The 12,869-nt window shown below is 45.8% G+C and overlaps 1 protein-coding gene across 1 annotated transcript in view; it reads right to left on the bottom strand.

The window, feature by feature from the left end:
- Positions 1 to 12,341, bottom strand: part of LOC308458191 (guanine nucleotide-binding protein subunit alpha-14-like) — a 35,722-nt gene extending 23,381 nt beyond the window's left edge. The window contains exon 1 of the mRNA XM_080973030.1: positions 12,126 to 12,341. Within this exon, the coding sequence (XP_080829156.1) occupies positions 12,126 to 12,252 (127 nt within the window). The 5' untranslated portion in view covers positions 12,253 to 12,341. The remainder of the gene's footprint in view (positions 1 to 12,125) is intronic.
- Between the last annotated feature and the right edge of the window lie 528 nt (positions 12,342 to 12,869).

Raw genomic sequence — 12,869 nt, 5'->3', positions numbered from 1 at the left:
ATTATGAGAGGCTATCAAAACACTCCTTCTTTCAAAGAGTATGTGAGTTAATCCAGATCATCATATAAAGCCCCTTGTTTGAGAACAATATACCACCCAAAATTCTGCATGGAAAACATTGAAACACTTGAATAGGGAGTGCTTTTAAAAAATCATTCTACCCATGTATAAATTGGGCTCACTTAAGCCAAAATCACAATAATTGCACTGGCTGCCAATTAGCTACCAAGCTAAGTTCAAGGTCCTGGTTTTCATGCATAAATCTTATCCTACTTGGGACCAGAATACCTAAAATATCATCTCACCCATATACACTGTGCTCTGCAGGTGAGGACCTCCTGTAGTTACCATCTTATCAGGAGGTCTGTTTTGTACAATATATGAAACAGGTATTCAGCGTTGTGGCACCCAACCTTTGGAATCCTCCCCATTAAATACAATGGTACCTCGGGTTAAGAACTTAATTTGTTCCGGAACCTGAAACTGTTCTTAACCTGAAGCACCACTTTAGCTAATGGGGCCTCCCACTGCCGCTGCGCCACCGGCGTGCGATTTCTGTTCTCATCCTGAAGCAAAGTTCTTAACCCGAGGTAATATATCTGGGTTAGCGGAGTCTGTAACCTGAAGCGTCTGTAACCTGAAGCGTCTGTAACCCGAGGTACCACTGTATTAGACAGGCACCGTCTCTGCTATCTTTTTGATGCCTGCTGAAGGTCTCCATCTTCCAACAAGCCTTTTAAGAAGAGATTTTCCCCAGAATGCATCTGTATTTGAATTGTTCTTAAGGCATTTCAAGCATGTTTTTATTGCTTTATCATTTGCTTTTTACAACCCTGGACTCCTTTAGAGGGAAAGACAGGATATATATTTAATTAGCAAATATATTAGTTCTGAACTTAAGCAGTTCAGCAGACTCTACTTTCCATGCCACTTTCCAGAACCAGCATCTTAAGGATGCATAAAACATCTACCACAATGTTGCAGGAGATGGCATGAGGGTAGCTGTTGATAGAGCAGCTCTACTTTTGGGGCAATGTAACGTAAAGGTAAAGGGACCCCTGATCGGCAAGTCCTAGGCTCTGTGGTTTAGACCACAGCACCACCCAGTAGATCCAATGTTTAAGGACCCCTGACCATTAGGTCCAGTCGTGACTGACTCTGGGGTTGCGGCGCTCATCTCGCTTTATTGGCCGAGGGAGCCGGCATACAGCTTCTGGGTCATGTGGCCAGCATGACTAATCCAATCAATTAACAGATATAGTTGAGTAAAGTACCAATCCCATGAGAATTTGGTGGGGGAAGACAGAAAACCCTGAGCAGGAGCAAAAGGGGAAAGGCATAACTCACGGAAGTAAAGTGCAGCAGTAAAACTGCTAGCACATTTGCAAAGCTAAGCAGGGTCCAGTATAGTTTTAAATTGGATGGGGGACAGCATGTTGAGATTCTTGCATTGCAGGGGGTTGGACTAGATGACCCTTGGGATCCCTTCCAACCCTACAATTCTATGATTCTATAAAACCTTATGATGTGATTATATGATGGCGACCCATACTCCTTCATTTGGTTTCCCATATACTTGCTATTTCGACACTAGTATGTATCCTATTAGTTCTTTCAAAACCATTTTCATAGTGTTTTCATACAGGTAAGATAATATTTTATTCATCTCCTGGGCTGACTAAACAGAGCTAGGTGTACAGAATTTACATGTGTATCATGTTCATCCAGGGGACATTATTTGCCTAAAGAAAAATGAGGTATAGTTAGAGCCGTGAGCTTGGTTTTGAAACACCTCTGTTTACTCTCCAACTGCAATCCAGTGGAAGCTTTTCTCCTATAGCTCCTTGTGAACTGCAGTCTTGTTGATGGCATTCACATCCTTACCCGTGTATAGGATTAGAGAATAAGTGCATCTTACACTGGGGTTCGGTTCCAAGGAATCCACGTATACTAAAAAATGCATATACTCAAACTACCCCTTTGGTGCTGCCCACCCCTGCCAAGGGGACGCGGGTGGCGCTGTGGTCTAAACCACTGAGCCTAGGGCTTGCCGATCGAAAGGTTGGCAGTTTGAATCCCTGTGACGGGGTGAGCTCCCGTTGCTCGGTCCCAGCTCCTGCCCACCTAGCAGTTCGAAAGTACATCAAAGTGCAAGTAGATAAATAGGTACCGCTCCGGCGGGAAGGTAAACGGCGTTTCCGTGCGCTGCTCTGGTTCACCAGAAGTGGCTTAGTCATGCTGGCCACATGACCCGGAAGCTGTATGCCGGCTCCCTTGGCCAATAATGCGAGATGAGTGCCGCAACCCCAGAGTCGGTCATGACTGGACCTAATGGTCAGGGGTCCCTTTACCTTTATCTTTACCCCTGCCAAGTAAGGCAGAGATCTTAAATGGGTTTTTTCACCCAAGCAGACCTGGAGCTAAAAAAAACTTTTAAGCTTTTTGCTCCTTGTTCCTTGCTGCATTTAATGTGCAGAATTTCAACTGCATATGGTTGAAATTGTGTAAGTCAAATACATGTAAAATGTGATCATACTGTATTTTAAAATATATATCCTGTTGTGGCTCTAACTATAAAAAATATAATATGTACTAAGGCACATACTTATGCATGTTTAGTCATTCTTACCACCACTAGCACATTATATAGGCTAATGGCAAAGAAATACACTGTGTAATTCTCCTGCAATCCAAGCCCCCCCCCCAAAGGATGCCAAGGACTGAACCCGGGATCTTTCACTGGCAAAGCACATCTTCTACCACTGCTCTAGGGCCCTTCCTTTTAGTTCTGCCCTAAGAATGTCTCACACATGAACAAACATCTTCAAATTTGTATTGTATATATGCACCCAAACCCATACCAGATGTTTGCCCCCCCCCCCAAGTGTCATTACTTTTAAGTGTTTGTTGTTAAGCAAAATAATTATTGGAATGTATGGCTGAGCCGTGAAGAGGCTGAGTCAAAGTCAGCATGCCTCCATCTAGTTTTGCTCATGTAGTTTTTTAAAGTTATACTGTACTGATATTCAGCAGCAGCACCTAAAATTATGTTTTGCAGCCTTTTGCTTGCCCACCCAATTGAAGCTAGCATAAATGAAATGAATTGCTCACATTGACATTTTTGATGTTTTCTCAGTTCCTTAAATCTGTTAAGGACTGACCATTTGACTTTTAAACAAGATTTATGCAAAACAAAAGAGCTAACAGGATAGCCATTTTTGTTAATGGAAATTCCATTCTTCCCCTCTGTCACCAAGGACAGGTATACAACAGCATGATATTTGAAAGGCAAACTTATGTCCTTACGGATGTACTATTTAGCATAGACTTCCTAAATCACTATTGGCAATCAGCACTTTGCAGAAACAGGATATAAGAGAACTTTAGCTTACTTAATTAAATGATTGCAACCAGAGAGTTTACTACCTTCTTACAAAGTCTTTCATGTTCCATGCCTGGTTCCTATGGAAATCAACATTAGAGAATGCAACCTGGGTGATAACAATATAAATCTATCATTCTCCCTTTAAAGTAACACGGAAGATGTTCTCAACCACATATCACAAAATATGAAACTATTGTCTCAACGCTTTCACAGAATAGTCATAAAAGCCACAAAGTGAAAAACAACTATTAGATGTTTTCATTTTATGCCTGGCACATTCAAACCCTGACACAGCAAAAACTAAAAAAATAAATAAATAAAGATTTCTAGATCAGTTGGTCTTAGCAGAGATTGTAGTTCTGAGTATTTTAGCTGTACCACTTCAGATCACTATCAACAATTTTCAAGATTTGAAAATTACCTTGATGGTATTAGTCATAAAAGACTTTTAAGCAAGCACAATGACAATGGATTGTATGACAAATAAATGCTCTTGCTTTCATTGATTTTCAAAATAATTGTATTGAGAAATAGAAATAAGATTCCAAAAGATTCAGTCAGGAAGATGCAGCTGCTCCCAGAAAGAGATTAAACCTGACTCTTGTCAAGTCAGCTTCACTTACATGATTTAGGAAGTCTCATCAGAACTTTTTAGAGCTTTTGCATTCTTTGACTTCATCAGATACCAGAAGTGTTGACCTCCATTGGCTGATATCAGCCTTTTGCATTTCTATCTAGACGTCTGTCATACTGGCTCTAAGCATTCATTTGAAATCCCAACTTGGGTACATGGGGAATTGTGTTGTACCAGGTCAGACCACTGGTCCGTCTAGCTCACTACTGTCTGTACCAGGAGTCAGAATCCCTTTTGAGCCTGGGGCAGCATTCCTCATACATCAACACCTATGAGCTGCACACCAATGCTTGGCAGGGGTAAAGCCAAATGTAAAGGTAAAGGGACCCCTGACCATTAGGTCCAGTCGTGGCCGACTCTGGGGTTCTGGCGCTCATCTCGCTTTATTGGCTGAGGGAGCCAGTGTACAGCTTCTGGGTCATGTGGCCAGCATGACTAAGCCTCTTCTGGCGAACCAGAGCAGAGCACGGAAACGTCATTTACCTTCCCGCCACAGCGGTACCTATTTATCTACTTGCACTTTGACGTGCTTTCGAACTGCTAGGTTGGCAGGAGAAGGGACCGAGCAATGGGAGCTCACCCCGTCGCGGGGATTCGAACCGCCGACCTTCTGATCGGCAAGTCCTAGGCTCTGTGGTTTAACCCACAGCGCCACCCAAATGTAGGCAGGGCCAAAACCATATACACACCCCACTCACAAACTTCCACCCCCAAAACAAGTATTTAGGCTACCGCTCCCTGCAGCTCAATTCAAGAGGTATTTCACCTCTCTCTCTGCCACACACCAGGTAGTTCAACTTCTCCTTCCATCCTTTCAGTATTGCTCTGCAGCTGGCCTGTCCCACCCAACTCAATAAACACAAAAATACATTCAGTGCTAGTAATAAAAAGAGAGAAAGATAAGCACTCCCAATTCACTTTCTCTTCCGCACTACTTACCTGGTAAAAAAAGAGTGTCTCTTCTCTTCCTTTTCTTATGTACAGGTCTGAGAGAAGGCCACTTAAGGCAACTCCAGCTGTGCCCACTATCATCATTTACCCCAACAAAGATGGAGCTGACTCAGAAGGTGCTTGAATTGAAATTAGTCAGGCTCATGGAGCAGGGACAGTGCACAGTTTTGCCAGCCGCATCTACTTCCATACCAGCTGAGTGAAAACAGTCAATTCTTCTGTGACCAGTATGGGGCAGGGGAAGAAGCAAGTGTATGCTTTGTTTTGCCAAGCCCAATGTCCCAATGCCCTGCTTCACTGGCCAGTCACGGAAGTGGGGAGAGAAGAGTCTTGCAGGGCATATGGAAAGGCCTGGTGGACCACCTTCATTTCAGGACCAGGCAGGGGCGTACGAAGTGGGGGACAGAGGGGGCTGGCCACCCCAGGTGCCACTCTGGGGGGGGTGACGAGATGGTCCCTGCCGCCCCCCAGCTGTAGAGCGGCTGAGGGTGCGCACAGTCAGTATGGGCACCGCTCGCACAGCGACCATACGGGCTGCCGGGCGTGCGCAGTCTGTACGGGATGCCACACATGCGCACTCCGTACAGGATGCCACTCACACGGCAGCCCATATGGTCGCCGTGCAAGTGACAGCCCATATGGACGCCATGCATGAGTGGCAGCCCGTACAGAGTGCGCGCGTGTGGCAGCCCATATGGTCGCCGTGCGTGGGCACTCTGTATGGGATGCCATACATGTGCACTCTATAGGTATGTCGTGCATGTGTCACCGGGCGGTTCGTCCCGCCCCGGGTGCCAGAGAGGGTTCCTCCGCCACTGGGACCAGGGGTTCCCCACTCCTGGTCTACAGTGTCATAAGAACAGAAGTTTCTGGAAACTGCAGGATGAGAGAATGTTTGTTGCCCTTGGGTCCTGTTTGTGGGCTTCCCACCAGCACCCGGCTGGCCCCTGTGAAAGCAGGATGTTGGACTTGAAGGACCACTGGCCTGACCTAGCAGGACTCTTCTTGCTATGTGGGCCCCAGTCTGCTTTGAAATGAATGAAGTAAATTGATGGGAAGAACTCAAGTCGCCCTGCTGGAAAAGGGCTCCAGTGTTAAACTATTTTATTTCTTTAAAATGAATATTCACCAAAAACCATCTACTTCATTTGCATTAAACTAGTATAGCAGATGGTTAGTAACCTGCAGTCTGTTTTCCAAAGGATGTGGATATGGGCCGTGCTTTTTTGTTTACATACAGAATACACCATTCCTTGTTTGGAAGACAGTAGCTATTCTTGGCTATTTGTTTGTCCTCTTGCATTTACTAGTTTTCATTCTTTAAAAGTAGTAGTAGTACTATGTTTTAGTATATGCCAGGCACCTTTTTATATAATACTAGCAGAAGCTGCTCTTATCTTCCATGAATACCCTCCTTGGATATTGCACTGTCCAAGCAAGTTCATGTTCAGGGATAGAAAATGAGTATCAGATGCTAAGGACACATATTGGGGCAGGGGCAGTTGTCTCATCCTTTTTGGGCAGGCCGGGTGAGTGATAGTTCAACTTTTTAGCCTCCACCAATAGCTCAGTTGGTTAGAGCATGGTGCTGATAACACCAAGGTTGCAGGTTCGATCCCTGCATGGGGCAACTGCATATGCCTGCCTTGCAGGGGCTTGGGCTGGATGAACCTCAGGGTCCCTTCCAACTCTACAATTCTATGATTCAATTGGCAAGTGGTGTAGCTCAGCAGCAGAGCACATGCTTTGCATGTAGAAGGTCCCAGATTCAACCCCTGGCATCTCCTGTTAAGGTAGGAAAAACTCCTCTCCAAAATGTGGAGAGCCACTACCAGACAGGAGTGGGAAATCTCTGGTCCTTAGCTGAATGTGGCCTACCAGTCCTCTTAATCTACCTAGCAAAATAAATTGAGAGCTCAGACACATATTAGAAGAGCACAACCCATTTATAGCAATCAAAGTCCACATCCTCAACTAACTTCACTAGGACATTTTTGCATACGTTGAGCTGTGGGTACTATGGCTTTGAATCCTAAACAATTATTTAAAACCAATTGCTTAAGAAACATCTAAAACTTCTAGTAATGTTTTATTACCGCCTTGCCAAAACCCACAGTTCTGTCATTTCTGCTGACTGTATACATTGTGCAACCACATTAAAGAACTAGGAAATGACTGCGTGAAGAGTCTTAAATTGAGAGAGAGAGAAATTAAAAGGACAAAGCAATGCGTTATTAAAAAGTTAAAATAAAAAAAATCCTTCCAGTAGCACCTTTAAGACCAACTAAGTTAGTTCTTGGTATGAGCTTTCGATACCTGAAGAAGTGTGCTTGCACACGAAAGCTCATACCAAGAACTAACTTAGTTGGTCTTAAAGGTGCTACTGGAAGGATTTTTTTTATTTTGACTATGGCAGACCAACACGGCTACCTATCTGTAATTAAAAAGTTAGTGAGTCCCACTGACAAACAGCGGTGGAGCAAGCTGATGGGGCTCCTGGGGCGGCGTGCATGCCCTGCGCCCAGGGGCAGGACCAGCCGGGGCAGGACGCTCTGCGGGGCCTCCGAGGTGTCTGCCTGCCTCCTCCCACTCAGCGGCCCAACAGCTGAGGGGGAGGCAGCGGGCAGACCGTTTGGGGCAGCGCGGAGCTTGTGGGCACCCAAGCCACTGCATCACTCCCAGGAGAGACGTGTGGCTCGGGTGCAGTGAGTGCTGCCTGGCATTTTGTCACCCCCCTCAGTGGTGACACCTGGGGTGCCCCGCCTCCACTGCACCCCCCTTCCTCTGCCCCTTGACAAAGCATCTTTACATGTATACTCCATTCAACACTGACTCTAAGGTCACCCTTCAGTACCTGACTGATACAAAGCTGCTGCTGCTGCTGTGTGCAAAGTTAAGGCCCAAACTTAAGCCACTTAGAAATGCTAATGATTAAGTGGCATATAAATGCCGGAAACAAACAAACATAGTCTTTGAAACAAATTTCAGTGCATTCAATGGCATATGTTTCCCAGCAGGTGAGACTGGAGTGGGGACCAGGGAGAGCCAATTGGCATGGGCCTACAAATTTGAGGGGACTTATTCAAATCCCCCTGCTAAAGGCAAAAGGAAACCCTTTGGGAAAGATTATTTAAATGAGGCCTACATTTCCTATCTGGCCTGGGTCTACAAGCTTTGCACAGCCCTGTTTCCCAGTAAGCATTTTCAGTATTGCAGCCAGCCATCCTGACTCTATGCATGGAAGACAGTCACAATGGGACTTACTGCCAAGTAAGTGGGCAAAGGATTCTGCTGTTAACAATGATCTTTTCTTTGACAATGTTGTTTCCATGTATGTCCACAGAGTTATCCTTAATTAACTGAACTTGGCTCAAGCCACATGCATTTGGAAATTTAATTTCTATCTCAACCACCTTTTTCCAAAGCATATGAAAATTGGCTAATGAAATTCACTTTCATTCGGGGCAACAACAAAAAGAGCTCTCTTATTAAGCTTAAGTGAATCAAACTTCACTCTATAGTTCCCAGTAAACTTACAGGAAAAAATATACGGCACAGTAAGTTCTGTGTCTGCAAAATCATCAAGTATCTTCCCAAAAGAATCATTTAAGACTGTAGCTTCTGTAAGCTTGCCGAGCTCCACACGTTTGTGTGACGAGTCAAGGCTGGTCCATACAGGCTTCCAGATGTGGTCCTGCGCAATGGCTCTCTCAACACTGGAGGGAGGCACAGATGAAGGAGAAGAGAATGAATGGGGCTAAATTGTTTTCTGAAACCTCCCAGGGTATGGGAGGAGCAGGCTGGCCAGAGGCAGACAGAGGCACTGGGAGCTAAGTACTTCACCCTGATGCAAACCCCGCCCCCCATCACCATCAAGAGTGGAGGTTCTCCTAATAATTGGGAGTCAATTGCCATTAAGTAAAGGCATGCACCAGAGGAGATATGGACGTTATGTGGACAACTGTGGATTATCCAGCTGTGTGGAACTGAGGTTTGAAATCAGGAGAAAATTTTACTTGTGTTGGCAGTGGATGGTAGGGGCTCTCTGCTATATTATGGAATTTGGCAGCCCTCTCCCAATACAGTATAAAGTTTAAAGATATACAAGTGAGGATTGTTTGATTCACAATGTAACTTTGATATTTAAAAGAAGATTTGAGGCTGCATGTGGACTGAAAGGAATGAAGGGGGGGAGCCTTTTTGTTTTGATGGATGTCATTGGGAAATTAGAGCTTATCCCCTCCCCACAAAAAAGGCTCTGAGGACATGAACTTAAAGAGATGTTGAGATACAATTTATTATTAAGAGGAAGGATATTGGCTTAAAGAAAAATGCTACCTTGGAGGGGAGAGGAGTTCGGTACCTGTGAGCAGAGGCGGAGCAGGGTCTCTAGTGATGCTGCTAAAGGGCAGATGCTGCCTGACTGTCAGTGGTCACATTTGGAGAAAAAAGTATTTACCTTTCTAGACTGAGGAAGAAAATGGCGGGACCTTGAAATTTGTTTATTCAGTCAACTAACTGAAAGAAGAGGACTGCTGTTCCTTTGGGATTTCCTGAGAATTATGGGATAGAAGGGACGAGCTGAGCAGAGGAGGAATGGAGGAATGTCACTGGCCTCAGTTGCACCTACTGAGGTTCCAGATAAATTGTAATTGAGAGGTCAGCAGCAAAGGTGACCACTGCCTTGACTTGGTCAAGGTATAAGAGCAGAGGCAACAGCTGCATGAGCATCAACAATCCCTTATTTAGCGATCCCTAATTTAGACACAATCATTATGAACACCCAGAAACTTCATTGTTTATTCCTCAACTTCATTTTGGAGGCTGAGATCTCATAAGCTCCCACACTCCTGTGTGGGTTTAGCAGAAGCCAGCACAAGGGCTCCCCCTAGTGCCACAGGGCTTTCCCATCTCCTCCAAATCCACTCTGGAGGGATGGGACAACACCTACAACAGTGGGGGGGGGGGAGAGAGAGAAGGGAATCAGTCCATTTGCCAGGCAGAAATGCTGGCACTGGCAATTTAGAATGATGTTGAATACCTCCCTATGTCTCTCTGTACCAGTCATCATCATCAAAGCTTTACCTCAGTAGCAAATGGCACCTCCTCTTTTCTTCAGCTCTTGCCACCAGTGTCTAGTACTCTGGCGCTAGCCCCCTATAGTGTTATTGTCCAAAGGAAGTCATATATTACAGCACTTCTGATTAACTAAAGTTCCATTTTTTTCTGTGTAGAAACCTTCCACCCCACTTCACTGCTCTTCATGCTTGTTCCTGGGTTTTCCCATTAACCTTGCATGGTGGAGTATAGGACCTGCAAGGTCAATGCTGATTGTTAAAATAATAATTATTATAAAATTAAAGAGCTGGAAGGGATCTTGGTGGCTAGACAGGGCTATACAACCCTGTATAGGGGAGTTTTTAATGTCCCAGAGTGGTTGGGGCAAACCAGTACAGGGGTACAAATAATAAAATTATCATCATTATCTAGCCCAACCTGCTGTTCAGTGCAGGATCCACAATACAAGCTGCAATTACAGTTTCCAGGGCAGACAGCTGTCCATACTCTGCTTAAATGCCTCAAGTGAAGGAGATCTCAACCTCCCAAGGCAGTCCGTTCAAACAGACTTTGGAAGGTTCTCCTTACATCTAGTCGAAATCTGCTTTCCTGTAACCAGCACTCACTGGTTCTAGTCCAGCCATCTTGAGAAAACGAAAAAATGTCTGCTCCACCTTCTGTATGAAATAGTCTTCAGATATTTGAAGACTACTATCAAGTCTACCCTTGGGGATGCATTCAACTTAGTTCTCCTCTGAGTAACTGAAATTAATGGACCTAAGGTATCCATGTTTATTCGTTTGAATGGATGTAGTAGTAGAACTAATACTGGATTTAGCCTTAGCCTTCTTTAGGCTAACCATTAATTATCCCCAGTGTTCTTTGCATAACAATCCTGTGAGGTAGATTAGGCTGAAAGATAGTAACTAGTCCAAGGTCACCTCAATGGGGATTTGAAACTCCATTGAGTCCACATAACATCTATTCACCGCATCAGATAGAAGGCCTGCAGCTCCCACACCACAGAGGCAATATAAGAACTCAGCCTTAGTGGCACCACTGGAAAGTGCCTGTCCAACTATACTGGAAATCTAATGGCAACAGAGTGGTGAATAAATCATACAGCTACACAACTAGCGCACACAAACTCTGCCCCTATTCCTTTAACCCACTTTTTAAAGCTCACTTTCAAACCTGAGTTAATTGGCCTTCAAGGCCCACCCTGAAGATTATGGAATTACTTAGCCATTCCAGACAGAGTCCAGGGGATGGACTGTTGCTTGTCCCCAGACAATTAGTGAGGCAGCTTCCTGCATTCCGCTCTCTGTATCTGCATTAAAAACAAAACAGGTAGGAGATGTAATGCTAGAAACAGTTCTAAGTGGCCTTGTACAAGTATCTTCCTCTTAGTATACTAAGTTCACTTCCAGACAGTCGTTTTCAGCTGAGCTTCAATCATATATCAGCAAATTCAGGCTGTGCAATTAAAGTTGATTTGGAGGTCCTGCAGAGCTAACCTGCTTCCAAAAGAGATAGAATGTTTTTGCAATGCAGAAAGTGATGGGAAAGCACACTGGAAAGTGTGGGATGATGCTTGATGCAACAATGCCAAACCTCGCCACAAACAAATCAGCCAGTTAACAAATTAAGCTCAATTAACAGCCAATGTCATCTCACCTCCCTGCAAAAAAATGAGGGAGATCCCCTGGAAGGAACTTCAGTCTCTGTCTCAGCTTAGAGCAAAGATAATCTAATTTACAAAGTACCCAAGCAAGAACGCAAAACACCATGCATGCACATTAAAGGTAACATCTTAAATGAATAATAAGTAGGTTTATGAATTGCAGTCCAGATTTTTTTCAAATCACTAAAGTGATTTTAAAAAACACTGCAAATGTGCTAACTGTATTGAAAATGCCGTCTGCACACACCCAGAGCCTCGAGCATCGTTTCACCTGTTGCAAGACGGGTTGGGCCGAGCTGTTCTCGCCGGCTCAAGTTATGGAAAAGCAAAGCCGGAATATCCTACAAGCGGAGAGCTCTCGGTGAGCATCCTGGTTGGAGAGCGCGGGAGGCTTTCCTCGCCCAGAAACTCACCCAGCAGCAGCAGCTTGAGCTCCTTGCGCGAGTCTCGCTTGTCCTGGCGCAGCCGGCGCTCAATCTCCAAGCTCAGCATCCTGTTCGCTTTCTCCTCCGAGGATAAGCAGCAGCACTGCCCGCCCATGCCGAGGAAGACTCTCGCCTGCCAGGGACACGCCGAGTCCTGCTCCGGCTCTCGGGCCACGGAGCGCGCGCAGCTGCCGCAGGGAAGGCGCCAAGGCGGACGGGCTTCGTGCGGGTCGCTTTCTGCGCCAGACGCTACCGCCCGCGCAGCCCAAGCCCCACCCCCGGCGGCGGCCCCGCCCCTGCCCCCGATCCGGAGGCGCTGCTCGGGGCCGGTCGCGGGCTGGGCTTCCTTCGGCCGTGGCGCGCCTGGGGATCATATTTTCTGGGTTTGCAAACTGGAGCGCTAGCTGGGCCAAAGAGGCTCTCCGTCAGCTTCGCAAAAGAAGAGCCCTGCAGGCTGCAGCCTCAGGTGGACCTCTCTCGGGGGCTCTGAGCTGGGGGGTGGGACGACTCCCATTGAGGAGGGACCCAGAAGAAGGTGCCTTAGGCAGAGTCCCGGCATTGGCCCCTCGACGCTGACTGCAGCCAGCATGGTCCAGGTCATGGGAGATGCATCGTTCCTGTAATGTGGCGTCTCTTGAATGATCAGCTGAGAGAGAACTTAGAGGGAAAACTACACGGAATGGTGAACAAAGATGGTTTGGGTGAAGCTGACGGTGGAGAAGTTAAATAGTG

The sequence above is a fragment of the Podarcis pityusensis genome (assembly GCF_964106645.2).
Source record: "Podarcis pityusensis genome assembly, chromosome: 11".
NCBI lineage: Eukaryota > Metazoa > Chordata > Lepidosauria > Squamata > Lacertidae > Podarcis > Podarcis pityusensis.
This window is presented reverse-complemented; position numbering and strand designations above follow the sequence as displayed.